We start from the raw sequence: 25,926 nt of genomic DNA on the forward strand, positions 1-25,926 counted from the left end.
ATTTTATTATTCTCGCTGCTGATCTTAACTGTAAATTACTACTAGCGAAAGTCATCGATGCCACCAACAAAACGAAATATGCAATGTCACTGCTATCGTGTAGTGATTCGTTATAATGGACACAATAAGCGACATTATCGATGGTTTGATGAATGTTTTACATATTTCAACTAAAACAACAATAGACTACTACGCTAAGTGTCTGAGTGAAAACTTTACTTACGTTGCGAGTTAGACCGGCGAATGATGTTCTCCAAGAATGTGTTTTGAGGAGCCACAAGGCCCCGTCTACCTCCTGGCATGTTGGCTTGTAATTTTTATCGGCAAGCTATAAACAATATTCGAAATGTCACTAATTCCGTCACTCCCATTGATGTTGCGGAGTCCTCTTTTTTAACTATATGTTTCCAAATTTTCGAAATCATATGCATAAATTTAAACACATCTCTAAAACACTCGTTTGGCTCACATTTTCTTTCTTTTTTATTTGTATCAACAGCCACTTGTAGATTATAGAAATATGTAACAAGATGATACTTTGCTCTTGATTACTATACGCACTACAACTGCCAAGAATATCGTTGAGATTCAATTCCTCGCACCATTCTTTGTATTCTTAGATAGCCAGCGATAATTCTGAAATGAAATTGAAATTTATAGGTTTTTACTATGGTATTCCAACTAGTTAATTTGTGGTTGTTTAAATTTAATTGTCTTGAATCCAAACATTATTTTAAGCCTAGTTCAATATTTTATTTGAGATTTACATAATAAAAACGTACTTATTCCATACAGTAGTGAGATGAAACTTTCCTTTATCATTCTGCATTTGATTTTTGTCTGATTTTGTCTGGAATGTCCCACATACATTTTGATTTTGTCTGGAATGTCCCACATATATTTTCATATGGAAGATTTAGTATAGAACTTAAACTGAAACAAACGTATCCCCACCCAGCATGCCGTTTTAGTTTTACTTATTCGAATAGTTCTTCTGTCAAATTTAAAACTGGCATACGCTGCCGTTCTATTTTTTCTATACTTGAAACACGAGTAGAACACTACTGGGGCTGCCAGTTTTCTTGTTATAATATCCAGATTTAACTAAAACTAGAACACTACTGAACATGCCCTTAATGAATCCGGTAAATGTATATACTGTCAAGGATTTGTAGAGCTTGGAATTTATGCATGCATGAGGCATTGCGTGTTTCTTGCTTGGTTATTTATGTATTTGAAAGTCGCAATAAAAGAAAATAAATTCCATTTAATTCCACCATTCAAATGAATCTTTACTATTTCACCATTAATGTCTTTGCACCAGTTGTAAGTATGTTAATTATTTACGTTTCGCATTCAGCTCATCAGTGCATTAGCAGATTATGTTGAACTGCTAATGCCACCTAGCGGATCAACATAATCCGCTAAGCAGACGTAAAGTCACTGCAATTTGCAACGCACTTATTTACACTGAAAGTGCATGGTCTATTCTGACGTGCCGAAGGTAACGAAACCAATTGACGGTAATGCTGGCCGCCTGCAGTTAGTAGTCATTGTAAGTATTACAGGGTGATTTTTTAAGAGCTTGAGAACTTTTTTAAACAATAAAACGCATAAAATTTGCAAAATCTCATCGGTTCTTTATTTTAAACGTTAGATTGGTACATGACATTTACTTTTTGAAGATAATTTCATTTAAATGTTGACCGCGGCTGCGTCTTAGGTGGTCCATTCGGAAAGTCCGCTTTTTTATCGACAAATTTTGTTCAGCGATGAGGCTCATTTCTGGTTGAATGGCTACGTAAATAAGCAAAATTGCCGCATTTGGAGTGAAGAGCAACCAGAAGCCGTTCAAGAACTGCCCATGCATCCCGAAAAATGCACTGTTTGGTGTGGTTTGTACGCTGGTGGAATCATTGGACCGTATTTTTTCAAAGATGCTGTTGGACGCAACGTTACAGTGAATGGCGATCGCTATCGTTCGATGCTAACAAACTTTTTGTTGCCAAAAATGGAAGAACTGAACTTGGTTGACATGTGGTTTCAACAAGATGGCGCTACATGCCACACAGCTCGCGATTCTATGGCCATTTTGAGGGAAAACTTCGGAGAACAATTCATCTCAAGAAATGGACCGGTAAGTTGGCCACCAAGATCATGCGATTTGACGCCTTTAGACTATTTTTTGTGGGGCTACGTCAAGTCTAAAGTCTACAGAAATAAGCCAGTAACTATTCCAGCTTTGGAAGACAACATTTCCGAAGAAATTCGGGCTATTCCGGCCGAAATGCTCGAAAAAGTTGCCCAAAATTGGACTTTCCGAATGGACCACCTAAGACGCAGCCGCGGTCAACATTTAAATGAAATTATCTTCAAAAAGTAAATGTCATGTACCAATCTAACGTTTAAAATAAAGAACCGATGAGATTTTGCAAATTTTATGCGTTTTATTGTTTAAAAAAGTTCTCAAGCTCTTAAAAAATCACCCTGTATAAATATTTGTAAGTTTGTTGCTGATACAATGATGAAGGTTACAAATAGCACACCGAAATACTAGTATCTGTGTCTGTTACTATTTCGTGACATTGGTGGCAAAATAGAAAGATTTTTTAGTATTGTATTGTGTAATTAAATAGAATTTATTTTCGTTTATAACGATTAAGTTAATTTCACTTACCGCTAAAAATGTTATTTTTATATCTTAGTTTGGCTTGTTCTTGACACTCCTAAATACGTATATCTCTGAAAATATTTTATCAAAATGGAAATGGAATGCGTGGAATGTTTCGTAGACTGATGTCCATCTGTCCATTTTGTAAAATCACATACTGATACTACAAGCTTTTGGATCGGCGTCAAAAGAAGCAAAGCAAAGTCTTGTCATAACATTCCTTTTGTGGAAATTGGCCTTTCTGTTTCAACAGACTTCGCAGCCGATTCTTAGTGTACAGAATCATTGCATGGCTAGTACTATGGATATTACTGATACTAAGAACCCTTCCAGATCGGGGCTCGAACATACATACGACAACTGACTTGTAAGACCAGTGTCCTATGCATTGAACCACCAAACCGGGACTAAAAAAAAAGAGCAAGTGCGAACAGCAAGCTTGGATTTCGTGCATGCACTGTCTATAACGGTCCTAAATCTTTTGGTATACGTTTGACAATAGCCAGGAAGGCTGGAAGCGGGATCAAAAAACAGATCTCAGACACCACCAAAAGGACGCGAGGGTGAATCAAATATTGCAGAAGAGGCCAAATCTTACTTTTGTGCTTACTTTCAAGCACATGCAAGGTATGAAGTTGTTCAAAATGAAAACTGTACCGAACCATAGAGATGAATAGAAACCCGGGCTCGCAAGTTGACAATGAAACATAACTTTAAGCAGCTTTCCGGAATATCTTTTCATGCTGCCATGCAACATGAAGAGAGGTTGCAGAGAAGTCTGCACAAACCCCAATAGCTGGACTAAACTCAAAAGTTCGTAGTTTCTTCATGTAGCCTAATTAAGTAACTGAAATTAATAATTATAAATAAATGCACAATCAGATGAATAAAGAAAAGTTTTATTACAAATTTAGTCTTTCCAGATTTGGTCGCGAACAAACCTTATTTATTTTATATTTATTTGTTTATTTTATTCGTATGGTTATTTGATAATTTAGTTATTTATTTTGTCATTTATTCATGTACTTAGTGAATGAATATTTTAACTGATAATGTATTATCCGTTTTTTGATACGGAGAATATCCTACTGAAGCTGGAATTTGAAAAAAATCTCCGACAGGCACGCCATTTTAACCTGGTTGTTCTACGACATTCTACCAATATGCCCGGCCCACCGGAACCGCCCGACCTTGGCCGTTCATGATTCATTCGTCTTCTCCACGTACCGTCTTCAATGCGTACTCCGCCATAGATGGTTCGCAACACCCAGTACACATTGACCATCCACAAGTATTGTCCAGAATTCGTACCCGTAGAGTATAACCGGTCTAATCAGAGTTTTGTAGATAGTTGAATTTGTTCGACGGCGAATTTTGCGCGATCGAAGCGTGCTGTGAATTCCAAAGTAAGCACGATTTCGTGACAAGATGCTTCTCTGACTTTCTCTGCTGGTATCATAATCGGCAGTCACCAATGAACTCAAGTACACGAAATCGTCAACCATTTTGATTTCATTACCACCAATCAGAACTCGTAATGGATGGCTGAAACTATCTTCTCTCGAGCCCCTGCTTTTCATGTACTTTGTCTATGTCTAAATGAAAGGATATAGGAAATCAAAGCACTTATACAGAGAAAAGAAGATCACAAAATAATTATATTATTTAAGAGATTCTACTTTTTCATTTCTGTATAGATAATGAAAAATTTCTTCATGAAATTCGCAAAAGATTTTTTTGAAACGAACTGAAATTATTCGCATAGTTTGTATTTTAGAAATTAAACTATGTCAGTAGTCAGTCTAGAGTAAATAAGTAAACAAACAGTAAATAATAGCATTTTCTGTACCTGCGTTCACCAAGAGCCCACATTTTTTATTTGATGTCCGTGATATTTATCGTATCGAAAAAATAATCCTATTATTGAAACAAACGTATAAGTCGATTCAACCATGATTGTGGTTTTCTAGACCTAATTGCACCAACAATCATGATTGTCGTATAACGGTGTAGCTTTGATTATATCTTGCCACGAGAATCCCTTGTGTTCAAACGACGGAACAGAACATACCGTCCTTCTCCATGACCTCGGGCGGAAGCCATTTGAGTTCCCTTGCAAAATCAAATGCACAAGCAGACGAGCGAGCGACGGATTCAAGTTGAATCGTTCAAGGTGGGACTGGCATACATATGTACTTTCATAAATCTTCACAGTCTATAAATTGTACCTTGATGTAGGTTGCTTATGCAAAACTTCTTCGTCTTTATCCTTTACACATAAAATCGCACTTTCACCCAGTCGCGACCGTATATTAGCTTGATACTCAATGCATGTTCTTGGTATTGGTTGGAATAACGGGAACTCCTATTAGGGCCAGTATAGATATGAAGGTTTAAAAAGTGTAGATTTGAAACACAATGACCTAGGAAATCGGGAAAATATACCAAGAAAATCAGCTAAACATAGAACACAATCTCAAATGCAGTAAAGTTTGTACGATTTAATTATATGATTTGAAGGTTTTTCCGATCAATCATGCGGGTTTTTTCTACAACCTACGAATTCTGGTGAGTATGAGTATTGTAGAAGCTGTTTGAAATACCCACAAAAATTTAAAAGAGGATAATTTTTTTATGCTGATTCCTACCTTCTGGCAATGGTATTAATGAAATGTCACAATTCAATTTTGAAAGATTGGCACGTCATTGAGCAGTGAAGCATGAGTCTGTAGTAGATTACCGGTGCTCGAATGAAAGGTGACCGTTTGGGTTGGTGACTGCTCGAAAACTATCATTGGGACGTTCTTCTTGATGGATGTTAGAGAATTTTATGCTTGAATCGAAAATGCCTAAAAACTTTAGACTCTAATAAGATGGTTCTACATCTTACACATAAAACGCAACAACGGACTGTTTGATTCTTTCGTGTAAACTTATGTTTGTGAAAATCGATGCATATATCTCTGTGAATAATGAGTGACATGACATGAGATAAACAATCATACACAAACAAATTCAAACATTACACAGGCATTGTTAAACACAACAAGTTTCAGGTTTTGAACTTATTTTTGAGTTTGAGATCTTGAACTTTTACAGCTCATTCAATTTTGTTCCAATGGTTTCAATTTTCTAATACCAAAAATGAACACAAGATGGAATGGTCTATGATTTTTCATGTATCATTCAAAAAGGACCCCTCGCTGAACTCGGTTCACCTGCAGTTGCAGTTCAATTATTATTTGAAACTAAACAACAAGCGTCGAATCGCTAAATGCGTCGAAAATATGACAATGTTTATGTTGAATTAGCTGCGGTTTTTTCTGCAGCGTCTCTTTTCGGCTACTATAAATCCAAAATGCTGTGTTGGCTTACTGGCTTTCTCTCAGTAAGACGATGATTTTGAGGAAGTGAGTGACATATTAGCTCGATATCATCGCTTTAATTAGTAAATTAAAAACGAAGAAATGTTCGATGTTATGAGTATTTGTTTCACTACGTCAGTCTCTTGTGAAATACGTCAGATGAATATCAACCAAGTGTTGCTTCGGAATGTAAAAAATGACTTTCATATCTTTCGGCGATTTTCAGAAACAAGTAATTCTTGTACACAAATGCATAATTTTTTTGTTCGGTAGTGAAATGTTCTTCGAATAAATACACTAAGAATGAAAACTACTAAAATAATGTTTAAGTATGATGAATATATTCATGTCGTTTTCGTTTTTAATTGCACTACACCGGTGTAGCGAAATCTGCACTGAAACCGTTCGTTTTTACCAATTGCACTACACCAGTGCTACACTTTTTCTGCACCGATACCACTGGTGTAGCACTCATCAAAAGTTCGGTGTAGCTCTATGCAATGGAATCGTTTATTGTAGTCAAGGGTTACTGTTTATGTTTTCATCATTTTTGTTCGTTTATTCATGTCATGGTGTAGCACCACAAACGAATTTCCAGACATGACAGTCACGATCTTTTTTTGGCGCACATCTACGGTCCTCCGTGATACTGGCACCAATGGTGATAAATTGGTTGCACTGCTGAGTTCCCATCATACATCCATAATGCAAATGTCAAACCGTGAGAACTCTTTCGATTCGGTAGCTCATTTGTATATATTGAGATTTTATGGCACACTTTGGTTGAAATGATAACAATGCAATTAATCTCGCGCTCCACCAAGCAGTGAGTGCGGTCATTTCAGAAGGTACCGGACACAAACCACATTTTTAAAAAATATTTATAAGCACGTACATGTCTTTATTATTTATCTTTGGTAGTACTGCACCGGTGTACTGCAGTTTAAAAACGAAAACGGCATTAGATTCTCAGTTGCAATTGATGTCTATTCATGTGGTATATTTTTTTATACACTGAAATCTTTTTTACACGGGGGATACGTACCGCGTTAAAAAACCGCGCAAAAAAATCGCGCAAATTTGTAAATCGGCGTAAAAAACCGCGTAACTTCAAAATTTCGCGTAAAAAAGTGGACTTTAGGACAGAGAAAAAATTTTGAGATATCCGAAATCGATTTTTTTTATACCAAATGCCATAGAATGAAACTTCAAAATTTGGTGTAACCTATTTTCTTTTTAAATCGAAAAGTGTCAGAGAGTTGACTTTAAAATTTGTTCGGGATAACACCAGATCTTGACGTTTCTTGCATTTGTAAAACAAAACAATAAAACCGGATAAATGAAAAATCTCGTGAAAACAAGCGCGTAACTTCGAAAATCCGCGTAAAAAGCATCAATCGTTGCTGGTTTATTCTGTAAACCAGAAATAAACCAATGACGTCAAGTAATAACGTAATGACCCAAGAAAAATAATCGAGTGGCGTCAAATCACATGAACGCGGAGGCCAATTCACCGTTCCATCATCTCTTGAACTAATGTTGTCGTTAAAATGTTCTTTCAATAAGTCGATTATTTCGGCCGCTGTATGACAAGTGGCAGTATCCTGTTGAAACCACATTTCGTCCACATCCGTATCTTGAAGACTTGGCAACAAAAATTCATTGATCATGGTTCTGTTTCGATTTCCATTCACGGTTGCGCGTCGCCCTTCTTCATTTTTAAAGAAAAAAGGACCGATGATTCCATTAGCCTTGAAAGGCGTGTGGATTATCTTTGTTTCAAATACGACAATTTGCTTGCTGACGTATTCATTTAACCAAAAATGCGCCTCATCACTGTAGAGAATTTCACGCTATAAACAGTTTTAATTGAACACTAATTTTGCAAAAAAAATTTTAAGCGTTGTCATGGAGTTAACGTATTCACGATGATTTGCCAAACAATACTTAGTAGAGACGTTACTTTACACTGTCAAAACAACTTTCAGACAATAGAGTAATCCCTATTGAAAAAACAAACTTCTAATAAAACTCCCGTTACAATTCAGGACAGTTGGAGTTTTATCGTCAATGTCCGAACCGATACAGCTGTTTCTTTAAATGCATAATATTTTAAAACTTCTCACCGGAAGTTCCTCAACTTTATATCTTATCAAAAATTTTTGGAAAATCAGGCGTGGAAGTTTTAGGTACCTTTATACACTTACTCTATTTGCTCAATTTTTTAGAAGATTGCTGATTTAATTTCAACTGCTTCAAGCTCGTTTGAAACTACTATTGGGTCATTGATTGAATTCGAAGCGCAAACAGAAGACCGGTTTCGGAAATATAACTGGTGTAGAGTAAACCGAATGACCGTGATTGCTTCAAAATGTTCTGTTATTTCTTTCACTAGCAAACATTCTATGATCGGATTCCACTGTACGATCTTACCGTTCATAGACGAGAGTCGTATATTAAATACTTGAGAGTTATCTTGTATTAGAAAATGTATTACAAGCGACACATTGAATATACTATCAATAAAGCCTAGAGGCTGATAGGGTTCGTCTTTCGTGTGATGAAAGAGTTCAAAAATATATATTGCCTAAAAGCATTATATTGTGCTTTGGTTCAGCATAAATATATTCGTTTGGCGTTTTACCAACTACCATGGAGAGACCCCCTAAATTTTCCGAGTTACCAAGATCGTTGCTAGCTCATAGATCTCGATTTACTATCCGTCCGCAGAAATGTGTTCAAGGCAGTTTGCATAACTGATCTTCACAAATCACGAACAGATTGCTCGTTATGTTTGCTAGATTTTAATATTCGTCGTCATTGTCCTGCACATTCCTTCCTCTAGAACCAACTGTGGCCACAACGAGTCGTTTGTCAGTATTGGTCGACGTTTTAATCGCTGTTAAAGATAACTATCTCTTTAAAAATTTATCGTCAGTGCTAAGAATTTAATTATGCAGATAATAGTTAATAACATGAAATGTATTATTTGGATATTCTGTAATATGTTTCTACAAAAAATGAGAAGGTGTTATGCCTGTTGAAGACATAGTGATAGATTGATAATAACTTATCTCCAGAGGGCTTATCCCTGCTCCAAAAACAATAAAATAAATGAATAAATAAAAAAAAAATATGAGTTACGTGATAGACAAACCGCACTTTTTTATTCGCTCATTTTACTCACATATGCCTAAAACGATTAAGACAATCTCTCATGTCTTTTTCGCTGGATGTCGAACTTAACCCAGCTTCCACTCTAACTGCAATTAAGTCATTTGTTTGAAGCCTGTTCCGAACGTTGGTTCAATCCCATTGAACTGAAATTCGGGTCGAATTCGAACTTGATTTTTCTATCCGGTTCGCTCACATCTCCCGTTTTAGTGCAAACCTACCTTAGTGTCATGAAAATTGTTTGCTTGAGAAAACTACTCTGGGTCAGATCTAAAGTTATCGACTGAGAATTGTGAAATTGGTGAGAGAATTATAATCGTACCGCAGCAATCGGAAGAGAAAGAATTACAGTCGTACCGCAGCAATCGGAAGAGAAAGTAAAAAAAAACACTGCCATTTGCTGAAGCAGCATTTTTAACAAATCACCAAAGTTTGTTTTATTATTATTTCTATGTTTCATATAATGATTGCATTTCCAGGTAATGAAATTGTGAATCCTTGTAGAGCATTGATCCATTTTGACCAGATTTTTACAAAAGAGTTATAAAATTAAATCTGATAAAATTCTTTGAAATAAATTACGTTTGACAAATTATTTTAATCTTATTAATCAATTGATGACAATTCAATATCAAGTTTTCATACGTTCAATATAAAAAGTTCTACATAAGAATTTAATGCAAAATCCGTTAAAATTCAAGTATTCTAATCAATTTAGAGGAATATATACACCTCTATTAGAGCAGATCGTGTCAGTTTAGAGACACGCACAGTACACGAATTGTCAGACAAGTACACATAAACTGATTAGAATATTTAATTTTTTACCGAATTGCATGTAGAACTTTTTATATTGAATATATACTTTTTATATTGATCGCATGACAACTTGTACATTCAATACTCATGTCTTTCCACTTAGTTATAGTCATTTGGAAGACCGTTACTGTTTACACAAATCGCATCTTCGGGATTGAAAAGAACCTCTTCTCAAGCTTCATTAGTAGTGAAAGTGCTTTTGGGTGGTGTTGCCAACCTTTCTCTACTTGAAGTTTCTAAATTGTACCAACGTATTTTCGTTTACCTGAAATTTCGTATAGCATTATTCAGACAGTAGGATCGGCACTTTTCGCCCCTCCAAAAGATTGATTGGCGTGGCCATGCTCTCTCAATAGTTTGGTAACTGGAATAAATAATTGAAAATTTGCTAGAAATATCTACGATATAAAACCTTTTTTCCGGGTTGGTGGTTTAACAAACCAGTTGTCGTATGTTCGAGCCCCGACCTGGAAGGATTCGTAGTGTCAGTAGAATCGTAGCACCAGCCATGCACTGGTTCTGTACACTCTGAATCGATGTGAAATGTGCTATACTCTACCATTTTCGAATATTGGTTATTATTGAAAGTGTCATCCGATGTATTTCATCGAGGATGGTTAAATCCTTTTAGTGACCTCAAGCTGGTTTTTAGTTTTTATTGTCAAATAACAATAGAATTTGGACAAAAACAAAACAAATATATAACCAAATCTGCGGTTTTTTGAATAATTACGTTACGTTAACAAGGTTAAGTTTTACATGATTTTTAACACGGTATGTAACCCCGTATAAAAAATCCTTAGTGTGCTTGAAATTTCTAAAATACGGCTTTATTTGCAGATGCTCCAGCTAAGAAAAAAAACGTGGGAGACCGGCCAAATCAACACCAAAGGCACCACCATCTAAATCATCGGCCAAGAGAGTCAAGGCGAAGTCACCATCAGACAGTGAAGACTTTTGTCCAAAACGCCTTCGTTTTTTTTTGTATAATTGCAGTCTTTACTTATATTTTTCCATTTTCAGCAAAATTTCTTGGGGTGCCGTTAACAGAACACCTTTTTTGAAATGGCCAAAACTTATCACTTTACTAAATTGATAATAAAGTTTTTTTTCAATCAAATGAATCAACTTAGTATCTTAATCAGTTGTTAGCTAGAGACTCTAGCTTCCCATTGATGTAAATATGTCCGCATAATGTGCACTTAGTCAGAAGTTATAAGCTTAAAATGAAAGGTGCCGGTAAGCTTCAATCTCCCCTATGATTAAAGATCCCGACATAGATTAAAATTATTATTATGTTATACTTTTTTAAATTTATAATTCATAAGAACAAATATCTGTTGAGGTTTATAGCACCAAAGAACCTGCTTGTATATGGTTGCACACAAAATAGAGACAAATTAAAAGATCTTCAGGAAATAACTAACTCTATGTTGTTATAGAGAAAAGAAAACTGACAAGTGCAATCCAATAAAGAGGTTTTTCTGATTGCTCCATCTTCCTATTTATTCGATTTGCAGAGATGCTCGATAAGGTCGGAAAGCCGTGTCCTTTCGAGAAAGTTTGTTGTCTAGAAAAATGTTATGTATTTCGAAAAGATTAACCATCAGCGTATATACCTCCAAAAGCTCCCGTAGCGTAAAAATGCGGTAATGGTAACCCCACCTGACTTTGATCGCCTATAGCTTTTGTTTTTCTGTGTCGATTCTCGAACCAATGTTTAACTTTATACCTTCAGGTTTTAGAGTTGATTTCACAAACAGTGAAATGAATGATTTTCACATTTGTTACTGAAACGAGTAAGATTATTGGTCTAAAATATCCAACAAAAATAACTATTCTGTAGCATTTATGAAACATGCCAATTTTAACAGGTTTAAATTTCAACTTGGGATCATTTCAAACATTTTTCCTAGAACTCGTTTGAGCACAGACTTGGTGCGGCCATTCTTTGAGCGAACAAACATTTGTACGCAAAAACGGGGTTTAAGGTTACAAAATTATGAAATACGCTATTTTTCATATAAGCAACGTAAAAGCGAATGATTTTGATAAAAACACATGGGATTTTACTACGTATCGTACAATGGGATGACAGTAGCCCTACGCGCAACGTTGGATACGTACAGAATGATATCCAAGCAGCCAATGGTGATGCCGATTGGAGGTAATCTAGTGGGACTCTCTTGTGCTCAATTTTGGAATGGCAAGACACGAACAAAAATCGTGGGGTTAGCCTAACGTCATTGTACGCTGAGGGTTAAGGTTTTCGGTGTATTTGGGAAAATGAAATTTGGAAAAGGGAAAATTGTACTGCGTAATTCTTTATACAGAAAATGCTAACTGAAGAGCTTGTTTCAGTCGATCTAGTGTGGCAAAATTTTTACAAATCAGTATATGAGAAATCGATATAAATCCCACAATGCAATTGATGTGTCTTGGAACAGAAATTTGAGACCCTTATAACCAAAGTAGGTTAGTTCAACCATAAACTAACAGGATGCTATAGTACTTTACATTCAAATCAAATGAAAACAAGACGTACCAAATGCTATGTAGGTGAAAATTTTATATTCTTCTTCGTAGTCATTTATATAAATGATTGAAGCTGTACTGTACGCTCATCTACTGGTGAATCGGGAACCGGAAGTCGGATGCGGATGAAATTTAACAGCAGTTTTGTCTTAATAATACATTTCATTTCAATTTTAAGTTTTTGTGTAAACTAATTCAGTCATCTCTTGAATCCGTTCTGAAAATTATATGCATTGAATGACTTCATATAAATGAATATAAAATTAGAAAAATCGGATCAACCATCCACAAGGAATTGAAGTGAACTTCGTTCCGAAATTTTGAAGATCACTATTTCCGGTGTATTTGGATCCGGTAACCGAGGACCAGTTTAATCGTAGACAGTTTGTTTGATCTTAATCGTAGTGAGTTTATGGTAATTTCTTTATAAGAAAGCCAAATATTGGGGTTGTTTTACATCACCGGGAGCGGATCATTTCGCCGAATGCCATTTCATCGAAAATCGTTTCGCTGAAAGGGTATTTTCACTGAAATGGTCATTCCGCCGAAATGGTAAATTAAAACACATCACATTATTAATTAGAAAACCACAAATTCTAACTATTCATCACAAATATTTATTTGTTTTAATGTCTCCTGGATAATTGGTGTGACACAGCAACAAAACCAAAGCCAAAGTGGCTCTGCGGCATAAAGCCCGCCGTCAGCGCGGCGTTCTCTCGCATACAAACCTGCAACCCTCTCGTATACCAGGGCTACTCAAAGCCAGATTTCTTTGCTTCATTTACACGGATACAAATCTATTGTCGGTACCATGATTAAGAAATCATGAAAATCATGAAACATTACTTCGCATGAGACTATGCCTATCACTGATGATTTTGTAAACAAATCCCATAAAAATTTTCATGATTCATTTTGCTCATAATCAATCTTGAAATCATTTTGCTCATAATATCATTAATAATAGGTATGATCTCATGAGAGGACACGAATCATGATTTTCATAATTTCTTAATCAAGGTACAGACAATGAATTTTTATCCGTGTAGATCCGAACGAACGGTAGCGAGATCAGACAGCATACGGAAAAAACGATGTGTCGAAGCCGCGTTTCATATTTTTATTTATTTGCACTCTTTAAACGGAAATACAGCCAATATTTTTCTGGTAGATACACCTAAGCAAATACTGTGATGCATAGTAGCTATAAAAGTCAACAAATTTTCTTGGGAACTCCGTTCTGAGGATCACGAATCAGTCTTTATTCAAGAGTCTTTCTACAACAAAGCTGATGTTAAAGCTATCATCTTTTATTTGTCTTTTTTAAATCAATTCAAATTATGAAAATTTGGCGAACTGGTTTTCGACGAAATGGTATTCGGCTTTTTATCTTGAAATGTTGCCATCAATTCTCATATATTCAAGATATACAAACTGAAAAGGGATACCAAAATTCTCTAATGTCTATATCGGATGAACGATAGGAAACAAAATATGTTTTCTTCGAATATTATTTCAAATGTACGCGTGTTCGAGTTTTGCCCCAATGATGTGTATGTCGCCAATTTTTACGTTCGATATTTTAATCATTTGCCTTTCTTGTATCCGTCTTTTGTTCAATAAAACTAAACTGATCATAGCTTCACGTCATAACACAAAAATAATAACATTTCTGGATGGTTTTACTAAATTTCGAACGATTTGTCTTTTAATCTTTGTTAGGACGTAGAGCCGTCTTGAGCTAGTTTCAATATGAGTATCTAACGGGGAAAATAGATTAGAAATCGACATGTGAACACAACGATGTAATGAAAATCTTGAAAATGTTACCGCAGAGACGGAACTCGAACCCGTGGCTAACTCCTAACCGGGGAACCATATTAACTATCCTGCATATAAAAACACATGAAGAGAATGAGTCCAATTGACTAGACGAAACTAAGCATACTTCGCTGTACTTACTCACCATGGTATTCATTTACAGTCCCGTTTCTGCGGTAACATTTTCGCGGTTTTCATTACATCATTGTGTTCACACGTCAATTTTCCAATCTTTTTTCCCCGTTAGATAAGCAAACTCTTGGCATTACATTCCTTTTGTGGAATTTGGCCTTTCTGTTCCAACAGACTTCGCAGCCAATTCGTAGTGTACATAATCTTTGCATGGCTAGTACAACATACGACAACTGGCTTGTAAGGCGAGCGTCCTATGCATTGAACTGCCCGGGATACTGATCATATTAAATTTATAAGTTTATTTTCAAATAAAAAAATGAAACTAGGCGGACTTCGAACTAAAACCTACCCACCTCCCACTCCACCCCGCTAATAGAGTCTACGTGTGTTATGAATGGTCCCTTAGTGGTTTACGCTTAATCGCGAGGTGGCATTGGTCGTTTTGTTAATGCACTTATGAATCGAAAGCAAATCGTAAAAACAAATAAAATCAGTCCTGTGCACGAAGCACAAACCGGTACTTTTGAGATACCAAAACCCCTAAATGACGACTAATTTAAGTCAAGTAAGTTTCGTAGAAGGTTCAACCACCATGTTAAAACTATCATTGCGTAGGTAAAGGTTAATGGTCGAAGTCATTCTATTCAATAGTATTTTCACAAATTCAATGAAATATAACAGTGCCCGATATGGGTCAAATACTACCATTATTCGTTATGTTTCTTCATATGGGAGCGAAATCTACATTCATTTTAATTGCGCTAATATGGAAGTATAAGAAAGGTAACGGTGCACTATTATACGATCTGACAGGTAGTTAGATTCAGGCTTGTGCGCTGTACAAATAATCATTTCCTATATGCACTACATATTAGATATTTATTGCGTGGCCGAAAATGAGACGCTCGACAGAAACATTTCCATATGAACGCACAGTGAATATGTAGACGAAAATCAATCAGATTTGCACACTTCCTACCGACTGTTACTTTAAAGCTTTTCAGCACTGAATGTACCAGACGACAGCAAAGGACAATAGTTGTGTTGACCTTTTACACACGTTTTACGTTCTCTTATCACAAATACAAGCATGTATAAGCAACGTTCTGAGAAAAAAAGAACACATTCCAAGAACGCAACCGTGTGCAACATTGTCCGCCCAGTACTCCGATAAATGTTTCAAGGATATGCGTGCAATGTTCCAGTCAAAAAATCCATTCAATAAACTAATTAGCGAACCAAGGTAAGTTGGAGGAGGAAGGCCGTGTGAAGTAAAGCGGTCAATAAATTTACTGCCTACATACCTTCCAGGACGAACGCCAAGGTACAGACGATATGCCTCTGCCTGCTGCTGATTTTCTGAATGAATGAGATTTTGTGTTTTGTAACCGCATTAAACTATAGCTTTCCACTTTTAATCCCATTATTTCATTTACTTTCCTCGCATCCCACATTTAACACATCTCATATTGCTAACGAAACTAACTAATAGCACACAAGTAGCGCTACCAGTTTTTTTCTTTCAACTTTTTTTTAACCACTGCGGAATACATCCTAAGGACGATCTCAATTTTCTTGCCCTTCAATACTTTTCCTAAGAAAAACAATATTTACACTATGTTACGAGCTATTATTTCACACTAATTGCAAAGTTGCTATTAACCTTTTTCTGCCTTTGCTAAGAGAACATCTTCGGTAGTCACGACGAAAAATCATTCTTCGATTGAAACGAGCGACTGGAGAAATTACTAATGGCAAGTTGTTTCGACGGTTGCAAACCTTTTTTCGAAATTTTTTCACTTAATACTCAACCGTTTCATGAAAAACACTAAAATTTGAAACTAATTATTCAAACTTTTTACATTTGAATCCTGTTGGAATCACATACTGAATGAGGATTAACCGTTTCTCGCATTGTCCCGACTAATACTGCTGCGCCCTGAACGTAGACTACACAGCTGCAAGTACGAAAAATTCACTCCTTCGGAAAGAGTAGACACAGGCGCAGTACTAACTATCGTTCGTGTACAGACTTTCGCGGACAGGGTGTCTCCATATATGTTTATCACAAGATAATGACAGCTGCGGTTTCTGAGTGCCATCGTTCGATATTTGACAAATGGGCCAACAGGTTGACCATTGTAGCTAGGAAGAACTTTATTATTTATGACAGAGATGTTCATCAATATCCTCATACTGGCTAGGTGCCAACGGCTTACTAATTGATTTCACCTTTGCCAAAACTATAATACTTTAGCTTTATGCTTGTGTGGGAGATGATTCTTTCTACTCGAACTGTGTTAGATGCATTAAACTTTAGTAGCACGGGATAGCATATTCTTTTCTATTCTATACCTGGTAGCACGGAATAACATATAATTTTCTGTTATATTTTTTTTTATTTAATCTATATATTACAATTATTGCTGTTTATAGCTTTTTATGGTGGTTGTGAACTCACTTCGTCCGCGTCCCTTGTCAAGTTCCAATCTACTGTAAGTCTACGTGCCTTTACTATTGAAGGATTCTTGTTGAATGTAATTGCAGATGATTACTTAGCAGTGTCAGCTCGAGCGGGTCTAATACTGACACTTAATTAACTAGTTTTCACACGATATTGTTTTTCTCAACCCATTTAAATATTGTATCACATTAGATGAAACGATACATCACATAACTTTTATTTAGACTGAAAAAAATTGTTAAACAAAGCATACATTTCATTCATTCAAATCGAAAAAGGAATTCGAATGTTTGATGTTGTCATTATAACTATCTAACTTAGAGAAAATCATGTGAATTTATGACTCTATAGATGCACATAAAAGGAGCGTCGCTATTTACTTGAATTTGTATATAGAAGCAAGTAAGAATGAATCATATCATTACTTTCACAGCTAATTTACCTGAAGTTGACATCAAAGTAGACACAACATTTATTTGTTCATGTTAAAAGATGTAATAGTCTGTCATCACTCAAGAAATCACGGCAGGCTTAAATTTAAGTGTAGCTTGTAACTTGGGATTTAGAAATTCTTATACATACCCAATCATCAAACAATAACAAGTTTATAACAAGTGCTAATAGAGAGATATATGTTTATCGGGAACACGCTTAGAAAATTTGGCAGATTTCGGCAACTTTAGACCGAGTTTTCAACTACTGACCATTCGGTAATCAGATCGATAAATGAATTGATTACAGATCGCTCGGTAATATTTTTGATTTTTAATAAAACTACCAAACACTTCATATAAACTAATGGAAAATTCGGTAAACTAGGATATTTTTTTATTCCGATAATTTATTAACTATTCGGATTCTTGGAAGTTCGCATATTTTTATTACACAAAATAAAGTATTTGAAATATTTGAATGTTCTTTTGTTGTTAGTCGTTCTTTTGAAGAAGAATCTATACCTGCTAGACTAATCAGATCGTTGTTTTTTTTTTTGTTTTTGTTAACTGGTGCTAAAATATTAATTATCATCTAGATAACTCGTTCTGCTCACACCTTTGTAGGGGTATGGGGTGGGACCATCACCATCATCAGTTTAGCACAGGTTGGCAGTTCAATACCAAGGGCAATGGTCTTACAGTTCAGTTGTGGTTTGTTCGAACACCGACTTGGAAGAATTCTTAGTGTCGGTAGGATCGTAGTACTAGCCATGCAGTGATTCTGTACGCGATGATTCCTTGTCTTTGGTTGAAGTTGTCTTTTTCGTAGTTTCAGTGTAAGGTTTACCGTGGTGAGCAGGTTACTCACAAAAATTACATGTAATTAGCTGATTCTCGTAAGTCACCAGCGATTTACAACTGTCTAACAACTAATATGAGAAAGGCATCATTACACCATTAGGTGAATTAAACAGAGTGTTTGAAATTTCATCTAAGTGTTCTTTCTTTTCTCAGAGATGGATGAACCAAATTCCACAAACTTATTCTAACATAAAAAACATTATTGTGTCACAATTTAATGAATCTGGCTTACGATTCAGAAATTAGAGGGCAATGATGAAAATACTTGAAACTGCTCCAAATTTGATAGTTTGCTTTTATGAAAGTAGATGCAAAGATCAGCAATGTTTTTTAAACAGTTACTTTTGTTCACAGGTTCACAGCCATGATTCGTCCCGATCATGTTGACATATTTTGAAGCATCACGATTGAGTTAACAAATTACCAAACTAAACCCTACCCAGTTTAGTTTGGTAATTTGTTAACTCAATCGTGATGCTTCAAAATATGTCAACATGATCGGGACGAATCATGGCTTGTTCGCGACAAAAGCTGTACATATTAAATTTGAAAAAAAAAAACAATTGTTGTTAGTTCAACCCAAGCGGCATTTTTTATTCATCTAATTGTCATTTATCAGAAAACTTATTAAAGTTACTTAATTATGCTGCATGAAGAAATTACGAACTTTTGAATTCACTCCAGTCATTAGGGTCTGTGAAGACTTCCTAGCTGCTTCCCGATTAACTGCTTTTGTCCAAGATTATCGAAATTTTTCTATATTTGTAGCTTGTTGTTTATATTGAGAGAGTTATCTCTTCACGAGAGCCCAATACCGCTCGATAGGTCGCAACCGCGGGCAGTTAGGTGAGTTCGCCTTTTTCGGTAAACCATGAACTCCAGTCCCTTTGTACCTTTATACCTTTAAAACATCTTTGGCGTAGTGATAAGATGACAAATCAGACCAGAATAATGAGGGAGCATCATGGTTGTGGATAATAACAATCACTTCTATATGCGTTTTTCAAGGTATTTTTCCTTGTGTACCGTTCTGGGAGTGAAAAATATTCGGCTTGCTCGACCACAGTTGCATATTGCCTGCAAAATCAAATATTGTTTGAACATGGCCTTATTCTTCGTCTCGAATTGCTCCTCTAGGCCGTTCCGTTGCATGACAGTATAAAAAAGCATTCCGAGAAGCTGCTTACAGTCTTTCAGCAAATAAGTTTCATCGTCCGTTATCACACAGGGAAACTTCGTAAAATATTCGCGATACAACTTACGAGCCCGCATTTCAGCCGTCACATTCTGTTTATCATTAAGGTTTGGTACAGTTTTGGCCTTGAACGACTTCATGTCTTGCCGGTGCTTGAAAGTATGTACTAAAGTTGTTTTTTGTAAGTTTTTCTACTGATAGTTCCGAATTTTCATTGCAACCGCTTGTAGTGTCATCAAAAATTAATTTTATACAATAAACAAACATACAATGATCAGTCTGCGAAATATTTCACGCGTTGATAACGTATTTCTGGAGATAAACGTATTTAAAAGTGTCCAAATTTTGTCGCAAACAAGCCTTATGAGTCTACCATCCCCAGTATTCTACAGACCTGGCCCTCAGCGACAATTATCTATTTCCCAATCTGAAATGGTTTCTCCAGGGAAAAAAAATTCTTCGAATGCTGAGGTCATTGTAGAAACGGAAGCCTATTTTGAAGGCATCGACATTTAATTTTTTTAGAGAGCATCAAAATATTAGAGGACAGATGGTTCAAGTGTTTTGCTTTAGATGGAGATTATACTGAAGAATAAAAACGTTTTCACGATACAAAATCGGCTTTTTTATTATTAGATCTGTGACTTCTCACTCCATATAGTAATTTGTTTCGGCAGCAATTCAACGTTTTGCAAATCGTGCATCACAAGTTTTTGGAAACAGAAATCAATTGCTTTCTAAATTGGTTATATTATAAACGATATGAAAAACAAGATATCGAAAAACCTACAGTGTGTTTACTTCACTTGGAACTAAAAAAATGAGAGGAATTCATATAATGATTAGACGGACACTTCAATTTGCCAATCAGTGTTACAAAGATGAAATATATATCTTGTAATGTCTTGCTTGTTTAAGGTATTAAGAAATAAGTTGAAATTGAAATGATGAAGTTTATTGTAAGGGTTGGTATCAATCTTTAATAGCCGGTAAAATTTTGATTTAGGTTTTATCGGTATTAGATATTGTTGATCAAGTTGAGTATGTGTATCACACCTTCACGATTTCATGAAATTACTAAATTTACGCGTTTCTTGTACGTTGAAGAAAAGAGTTCGAATGGTTTTTATTTTAAATTTTGTTTCTCGTGCGACTTTCCATGTTTGTCGAAGAATTGCTACTTAAAATACTGTTTCATTCGCCTACGACATTTTTGCAAACCTCTCGGAACGAAAAACACTCATTCATAAATATCAATACTGTCTTCTTTAAACCCAACTCTCCGTTCGATGTTCAACATGTAGATGATATTGAGTAGTATATCATCGCGACCAATCCAATTGTTGAATGTATGTAACCATTCGCTACATGTCTGTAAATACTTGCCACGAACTCAATGCAGAAAATAGTATCATTCGTAAGCACCGTGGAGAACGGGAATGTACGATAAGTGTCTATGACAGTCCGGCCTCGACTCGGTAATGACTCGAGTTCTTCATGAACATGTGATATATAGCATCTAGAGTAGTAGTAATGGGAAGCGTAAGAGTGTGTATTGTTCGCAGGAGAACTTCTGTAGCACGCAGGTCCTGAAAACAGTTCTGCTTTATCGACTGTTTGGTATCGGGTTCATTTTGGTTACTCATAAAGAACGTAAGGATAAATACTATTCTATCAAATCAGTTGTTTACAAATATTTAGTGAAACATTGAAAAAAGTCCAGATTATACTGAGTTAAAGCCACAGTTGAATTATTTCGTTCTCAACTTCACATAATTTATATAGGTTAAAAAAACGTCGAATGGATTAGAAGTGAGGTGTTTTCCGTCTTGAAAGCTTTGTCAGAAGAAAGTACTGGTTAGTATTTATAAGTACGAAAAGGTACGTTGAACTAGTGTTATTCTCATGCTATGTAATGATTTTTTTAATCCGAACACGAAAGCAGTAGTAGTAAAATTTATTATTATTATTTGAGAACGTTGTTTTATTTGTTGGTCATTTATGCCATGCCAAAACTGCAATGAAGCACGTGGTAATCTGCAGGCTTTATCAATAGAATATAGTGGTATAGTAATAATTTGATTAAAATAGACTTTCCAATGAAACTTGATGAGCTCTAAAGAAGCAATTTCCACATAGTATTAGAGAACATGCTAAGTGATGAAATAATCTAAATGAACTGTAAACTTTCTTTGTCTTATATACCCTATAATCATATACCCTATAATCAGTTTAAATTTCGACTTTGAATCAGTTTAGAATATTCTAATTATCGATTTGTTTAAGATGAGAGGGACAGTGTGGTAAAAATTCATTCGTGTGAAAACGGCATATTTCTGAGATTATTTTGATACGAAACTTTCAAAATCTTTTTATTAATATGATTGACACATTGAAGTATAACATTCGAAAAGTATAATGTGAAGTTTTCACGAATATTTATTACAATATTTGGCAATGACAGCAATTATTTGGACCTGTCTTAGAGTAAAATGAGATTGTACTGGATCATCTGATATTTAAAATTCTAAGTTTATTAGCTTCCGGTTTTCCTCAATGTTACATGGTGGGTTTTTCAGAGCATTAATTCTTTACATTTTTGAAACTCTTCAGAGGGGAAAACGCAATTTTTCGAAATAAAAATTGATCATTTGGTTATTGAGAAATAAAAATAATGAACAAATTTTGAAAAAATCTCCAGCGTTACCTCATAATGTATGAAGAAGTTATGAAGCTGGAAGTTGCACCGACTTTAAGAAGCTATATATTAATTTGAATACTCTAATATCGTTTTCGTTTGATTCCAAACCTAACCCAGTTTCCACTCTAACTGCTATCAAACCGTTTGTTTGAAGCCAGCTTTAAACCTAGTTTCAACGTTGTTGAACTGAAAATCGAGACAGTTTCGAATCTGGTTTTTATATCAGGTTTGCTCAAACCCCCGTTGCCAAGTGTGAAATCAACACAGTTTCATGAAAAGTGTTTGTTTGATGAAACTACCCTGGGTCAGTTTCAGTTTTCTCAAGCGAAAACGACATAAGAAGGGTGATTTCAAAGTATTGAAAAGCATTGAATAGTATATGTTAAATATTTGTGACAAAATTTTGTGGAAGATTGTAGGTTATACGCCCCTGCTGCCAAATGCATTTTGCCTCAGTGTATAGAAAGGTAATAGTTTTGCTGGAGAAACCAACTTTTGATCAAAGCCCCGAAGACCCATATTGTTGTATACCATTTGACTCAACTCGGCGGGATCGGAAAATATCTGTATTGACCACCTTTCAACGAAATCTCAACCGCATAGATTGTTTGCGAATGAGAGAATTGACGGTCAGATTCCTGCATAATAATTTATTCTACCCTTTCCAGAAATTTTCATATGACTGACGACTTCTTAATTCTTTTATCTACTAGATTTGATTATGACCATTAAGTTCCTAATGTCCTTTTCGCTTGATGCCAAACCTAACCCAGTTTCCACTCTAACTGCTGTCAAACCGTTTGTTTGATGTCAGTTTCGAACCTAGTTTCAACGTTGTTGAAAAACAGCAGAAAATTAAATATTATTTGCATCAGAAATTATTTGCGTAATTAACTAACTGAAAGCCACATTTTCGATTCCCCAATACTCCAGTTTGTTGCAATAATCTTTATTAATCTATATTAGTCCATAGGGTGACTGTTGACGAATTTCGCACTAAATCGTATTCATATTTGAATGAAATTTGCTGTACATGTATACTTATTTTTCCAAAAATGATCTAGACTGTCTATTGAAAAGGGTGAAACCTTTTTTATTTTTTCTTAGATGGCTGTAGTCGAAAAATGACACATTTATCAAAAAAGTGTTGTATGAATGGTTTTTACAGAATTAGTCACCCAGATTTTTGCAGAATGGGTCTCGACTCAAGTATCGAGACGTCGAAAATTTTTCTGATACAGGACAACATTGCAATGGGTGTATATGGGTTGTGATTGGAAGCTGGTTTCCCCGACTTACTATAACTTTCACTTGCCTCCAGTCAGGTGGAACAATATTTTGCCCAAAAAACTCAACAAACGTCTTTTTGTGAGGTCAGGCAGATTCTTCGCCAAGTTGAATTTTATTATGTCCAACCCAAAAGCGTTGACAAGAGAGCTATAGAAAATTATAGCATTAAAAAAGGGCTATCAATGGGACCAATATTTGGAATAGACTCTCGAATAATGCTCTGCGTAGGAACAGAATCTGGGCAAACTTTCCTAGAAAAATCAAATATCCATCGGCTCGAGTATTCCTCACTCTCATTTCCTACGTTACGATTTTCCATTCGTCTGACCGTATTCCAAAGAGTGCTCATTGAGGTTTCTCTAGTCAAACCTTCGACGAAATGTTTCCAATAGCTACATTTCTTCGCCCGAAGTATGCTCTTGTACTTGGTTTCTAAAACCAAAATTTTTTTCGAAATTCTGAGGAGTTGCTCCTCTTCGTTTTAAAACGTCTTGAAAGCATTCTGTTTTGCGTGTATAGCATCAGCGCATTCTGTTGGTCGATGGACCAAGAAATCGTTTGGTTTGAGCTTGTTCGGCGGCCTCCAGAATCGAGCAAACGAGGAAGTCATATTCTTCCAACAGGAGGAGCTCTTCCACTGAATTTAAGACACTTGAAATATTACTTTGGTATTTAATCCAGTCAATATTTTTTTGTCAAATCGTATAGAATATTAACCGAATTAGCAATACATTTGTTACTGCTAATTGAGATGATGATCATAGTCAAAGCCACTTGATCTTCAAACTTGATCAATGGTTTCAAACGAGCTTAAGCTTGTTAAAATTGATTTAGCCATCTCTGAGAATATTGAGCGTAAAAAATATCTTCTAAAAGTACACACACATACACACTAACATTTTCACATCTCGTCGAACTGTGTCGAATGGTATATAAAACTATGGGTCTCCGAGGCACCGTTCGAAAGTCGTTTTTTCCAGGGAATCTAATATCTTCCTATAGAAAAAGGCAAAACTGCATAACATTAAATAACACATAACATTTTCTTTGCAAAAAATATATGATGCAGGATATTAATCTTTACCGGACTTATGGAGCACCGAATCATTGGATACTATAAAAATAATATACCAGAGCTTTATTGTTGTATCTGAGTAATTGGTGGGACGAACAAACGGACATTGAGAAAGCTAAAAAAGTAAGTTGAAGGCATTTGAGAATTTGAAAGTTGATATTAATCGAAATAAAAGTAGTTTAAAAATGGCCGTGGATATTAGTTTGGAAGAAATCATTTTTTTTTCAATAAACGAAATGTATTTTTTAACATAAAAAAGCGTGAGTAAAAATCGCTAATCATTTCAAATGACTATCGTATCATTTATTTTAAATAAAAAGTTTGTAAATTCAAAGCACATCACATATTAACTTTATCAAAAGCTTGTTCGTTTTAAACTGATTTTTACAATTGAATTTACTGTATTTGACAGGAACGCACAATTAAAACATTAGACGGGTATGTTATGACGTGAATACAACTGATATGTTTTTTCCACAAACCCGTATATCGATAATCGCTAGGATTTCTACATTTAATTTGAGAAAGACATTAATATCAATAACTTACTTGTCAAACCCGTCTCGCAAATACAAATTGTATAGAGATTTGAAAAAATATCCAAAACTCAAATTCAAAAATATAAATTATTGATATCCATTTGCAAATCGTGGACAAAAAGTATCTACAATTTCCTCAAAAGTCATGAGGAATAGTAAAATATTATTCACTTATATACTGATATGATATGCACTTCACAAAATAGATATTCTTAGTGAACAACTTACAAGAGAGTTGAAATTCCCCATGTAAAAAAGAGCATGCTTGAATATTATTTAGTTGTTTTATAAACTATGTATCATAGTAAAAATGAGATATGTAAAGTATTGTCATCGTGCCAAAAGTTTTGATCAATAACAATAAACAATTTCGCAATAGGTGAGATAAGCAATTCTCAGAGCAATTTGGTTATAAATTGAACTAACTTTGTCTGTTTTACTAGCGAACAAAAAAAAGTTAATTCACTACACTCAACCATTGAAAATATTTTATATTTCTATGTGTTGGCACGATACGATTCGTTCGAATTTTCCTTTTAGTGACGAATTAATAAAGAAATGAAATTAGTGACGAAATAATAAATAAACGAGAAAATTAATATAGTGAAATTAAAAGGATTTTTTATTCTTACGAAGCGATTTAGTTCAATCCACTAACTACTTAGTAAAAGTAATTTTTTCATAGTACTGGGTAACGGCTCCAGTAGCCAATTAAGCCCTAGTAGTGATCTGCTGTCTCTGTTCGATAGATAGACCTTAAGGTAAGATGAAAATAGATGCATTCGCTTCGAGTTTTCGCGTCGCTATAACAGTCTCTCTCTCTCTCTCTCTCACTCACTCTCTC

General features: G+C 35.2%; 1 protein-coding gene across 1 annotated transcript in view; it reads right to left on the minus strand.

The window, feature by feature from the left end:
* The window catches only part of LOC131432920 (potassium voltage-gated channel protein eag), an 80,365-nt gene extending 63,902 nt beyond the window's left edge, over nucleotides 1-16,463 (minus strand). Inside the window, exons 1-2 of the mRNA XM_058599515.1 lie at nucleotides 15,828-16,463; nucleotides 224-636 (exon numbers count right to left, since the gene is read on the minus strand). Of these exons, the coding sequence (XP_058455498.1) occupies nucleotides 224-302 (79 nt within the window). The 5' untranslated portion in view covers nucleotides 303-636; nucleotides 15,828-16,463. The remainder of the gene's footprint in view (nucleotides 1-223; nucleotides 637-15,827) is intronic.
* Between the last annotated feature and the right edge of the window lie 9,463 nt (nucleotides 16,464-25,926).

Source organism: Malaya genurostris, chromosome 2, assembly GCF_030247185.1.
Source record: "Malaya genurostris strain Urasoe2022 chromosome 2, Malgen_1.1, whole genome shotgun sequence".
NCBI classification, from domain to species: domain Eukaryota; kingdom Metazoa; phylum Arthropoda; class Insecta; order Diptera; family Culicidae; genus Malaya; species Malaya genurostris.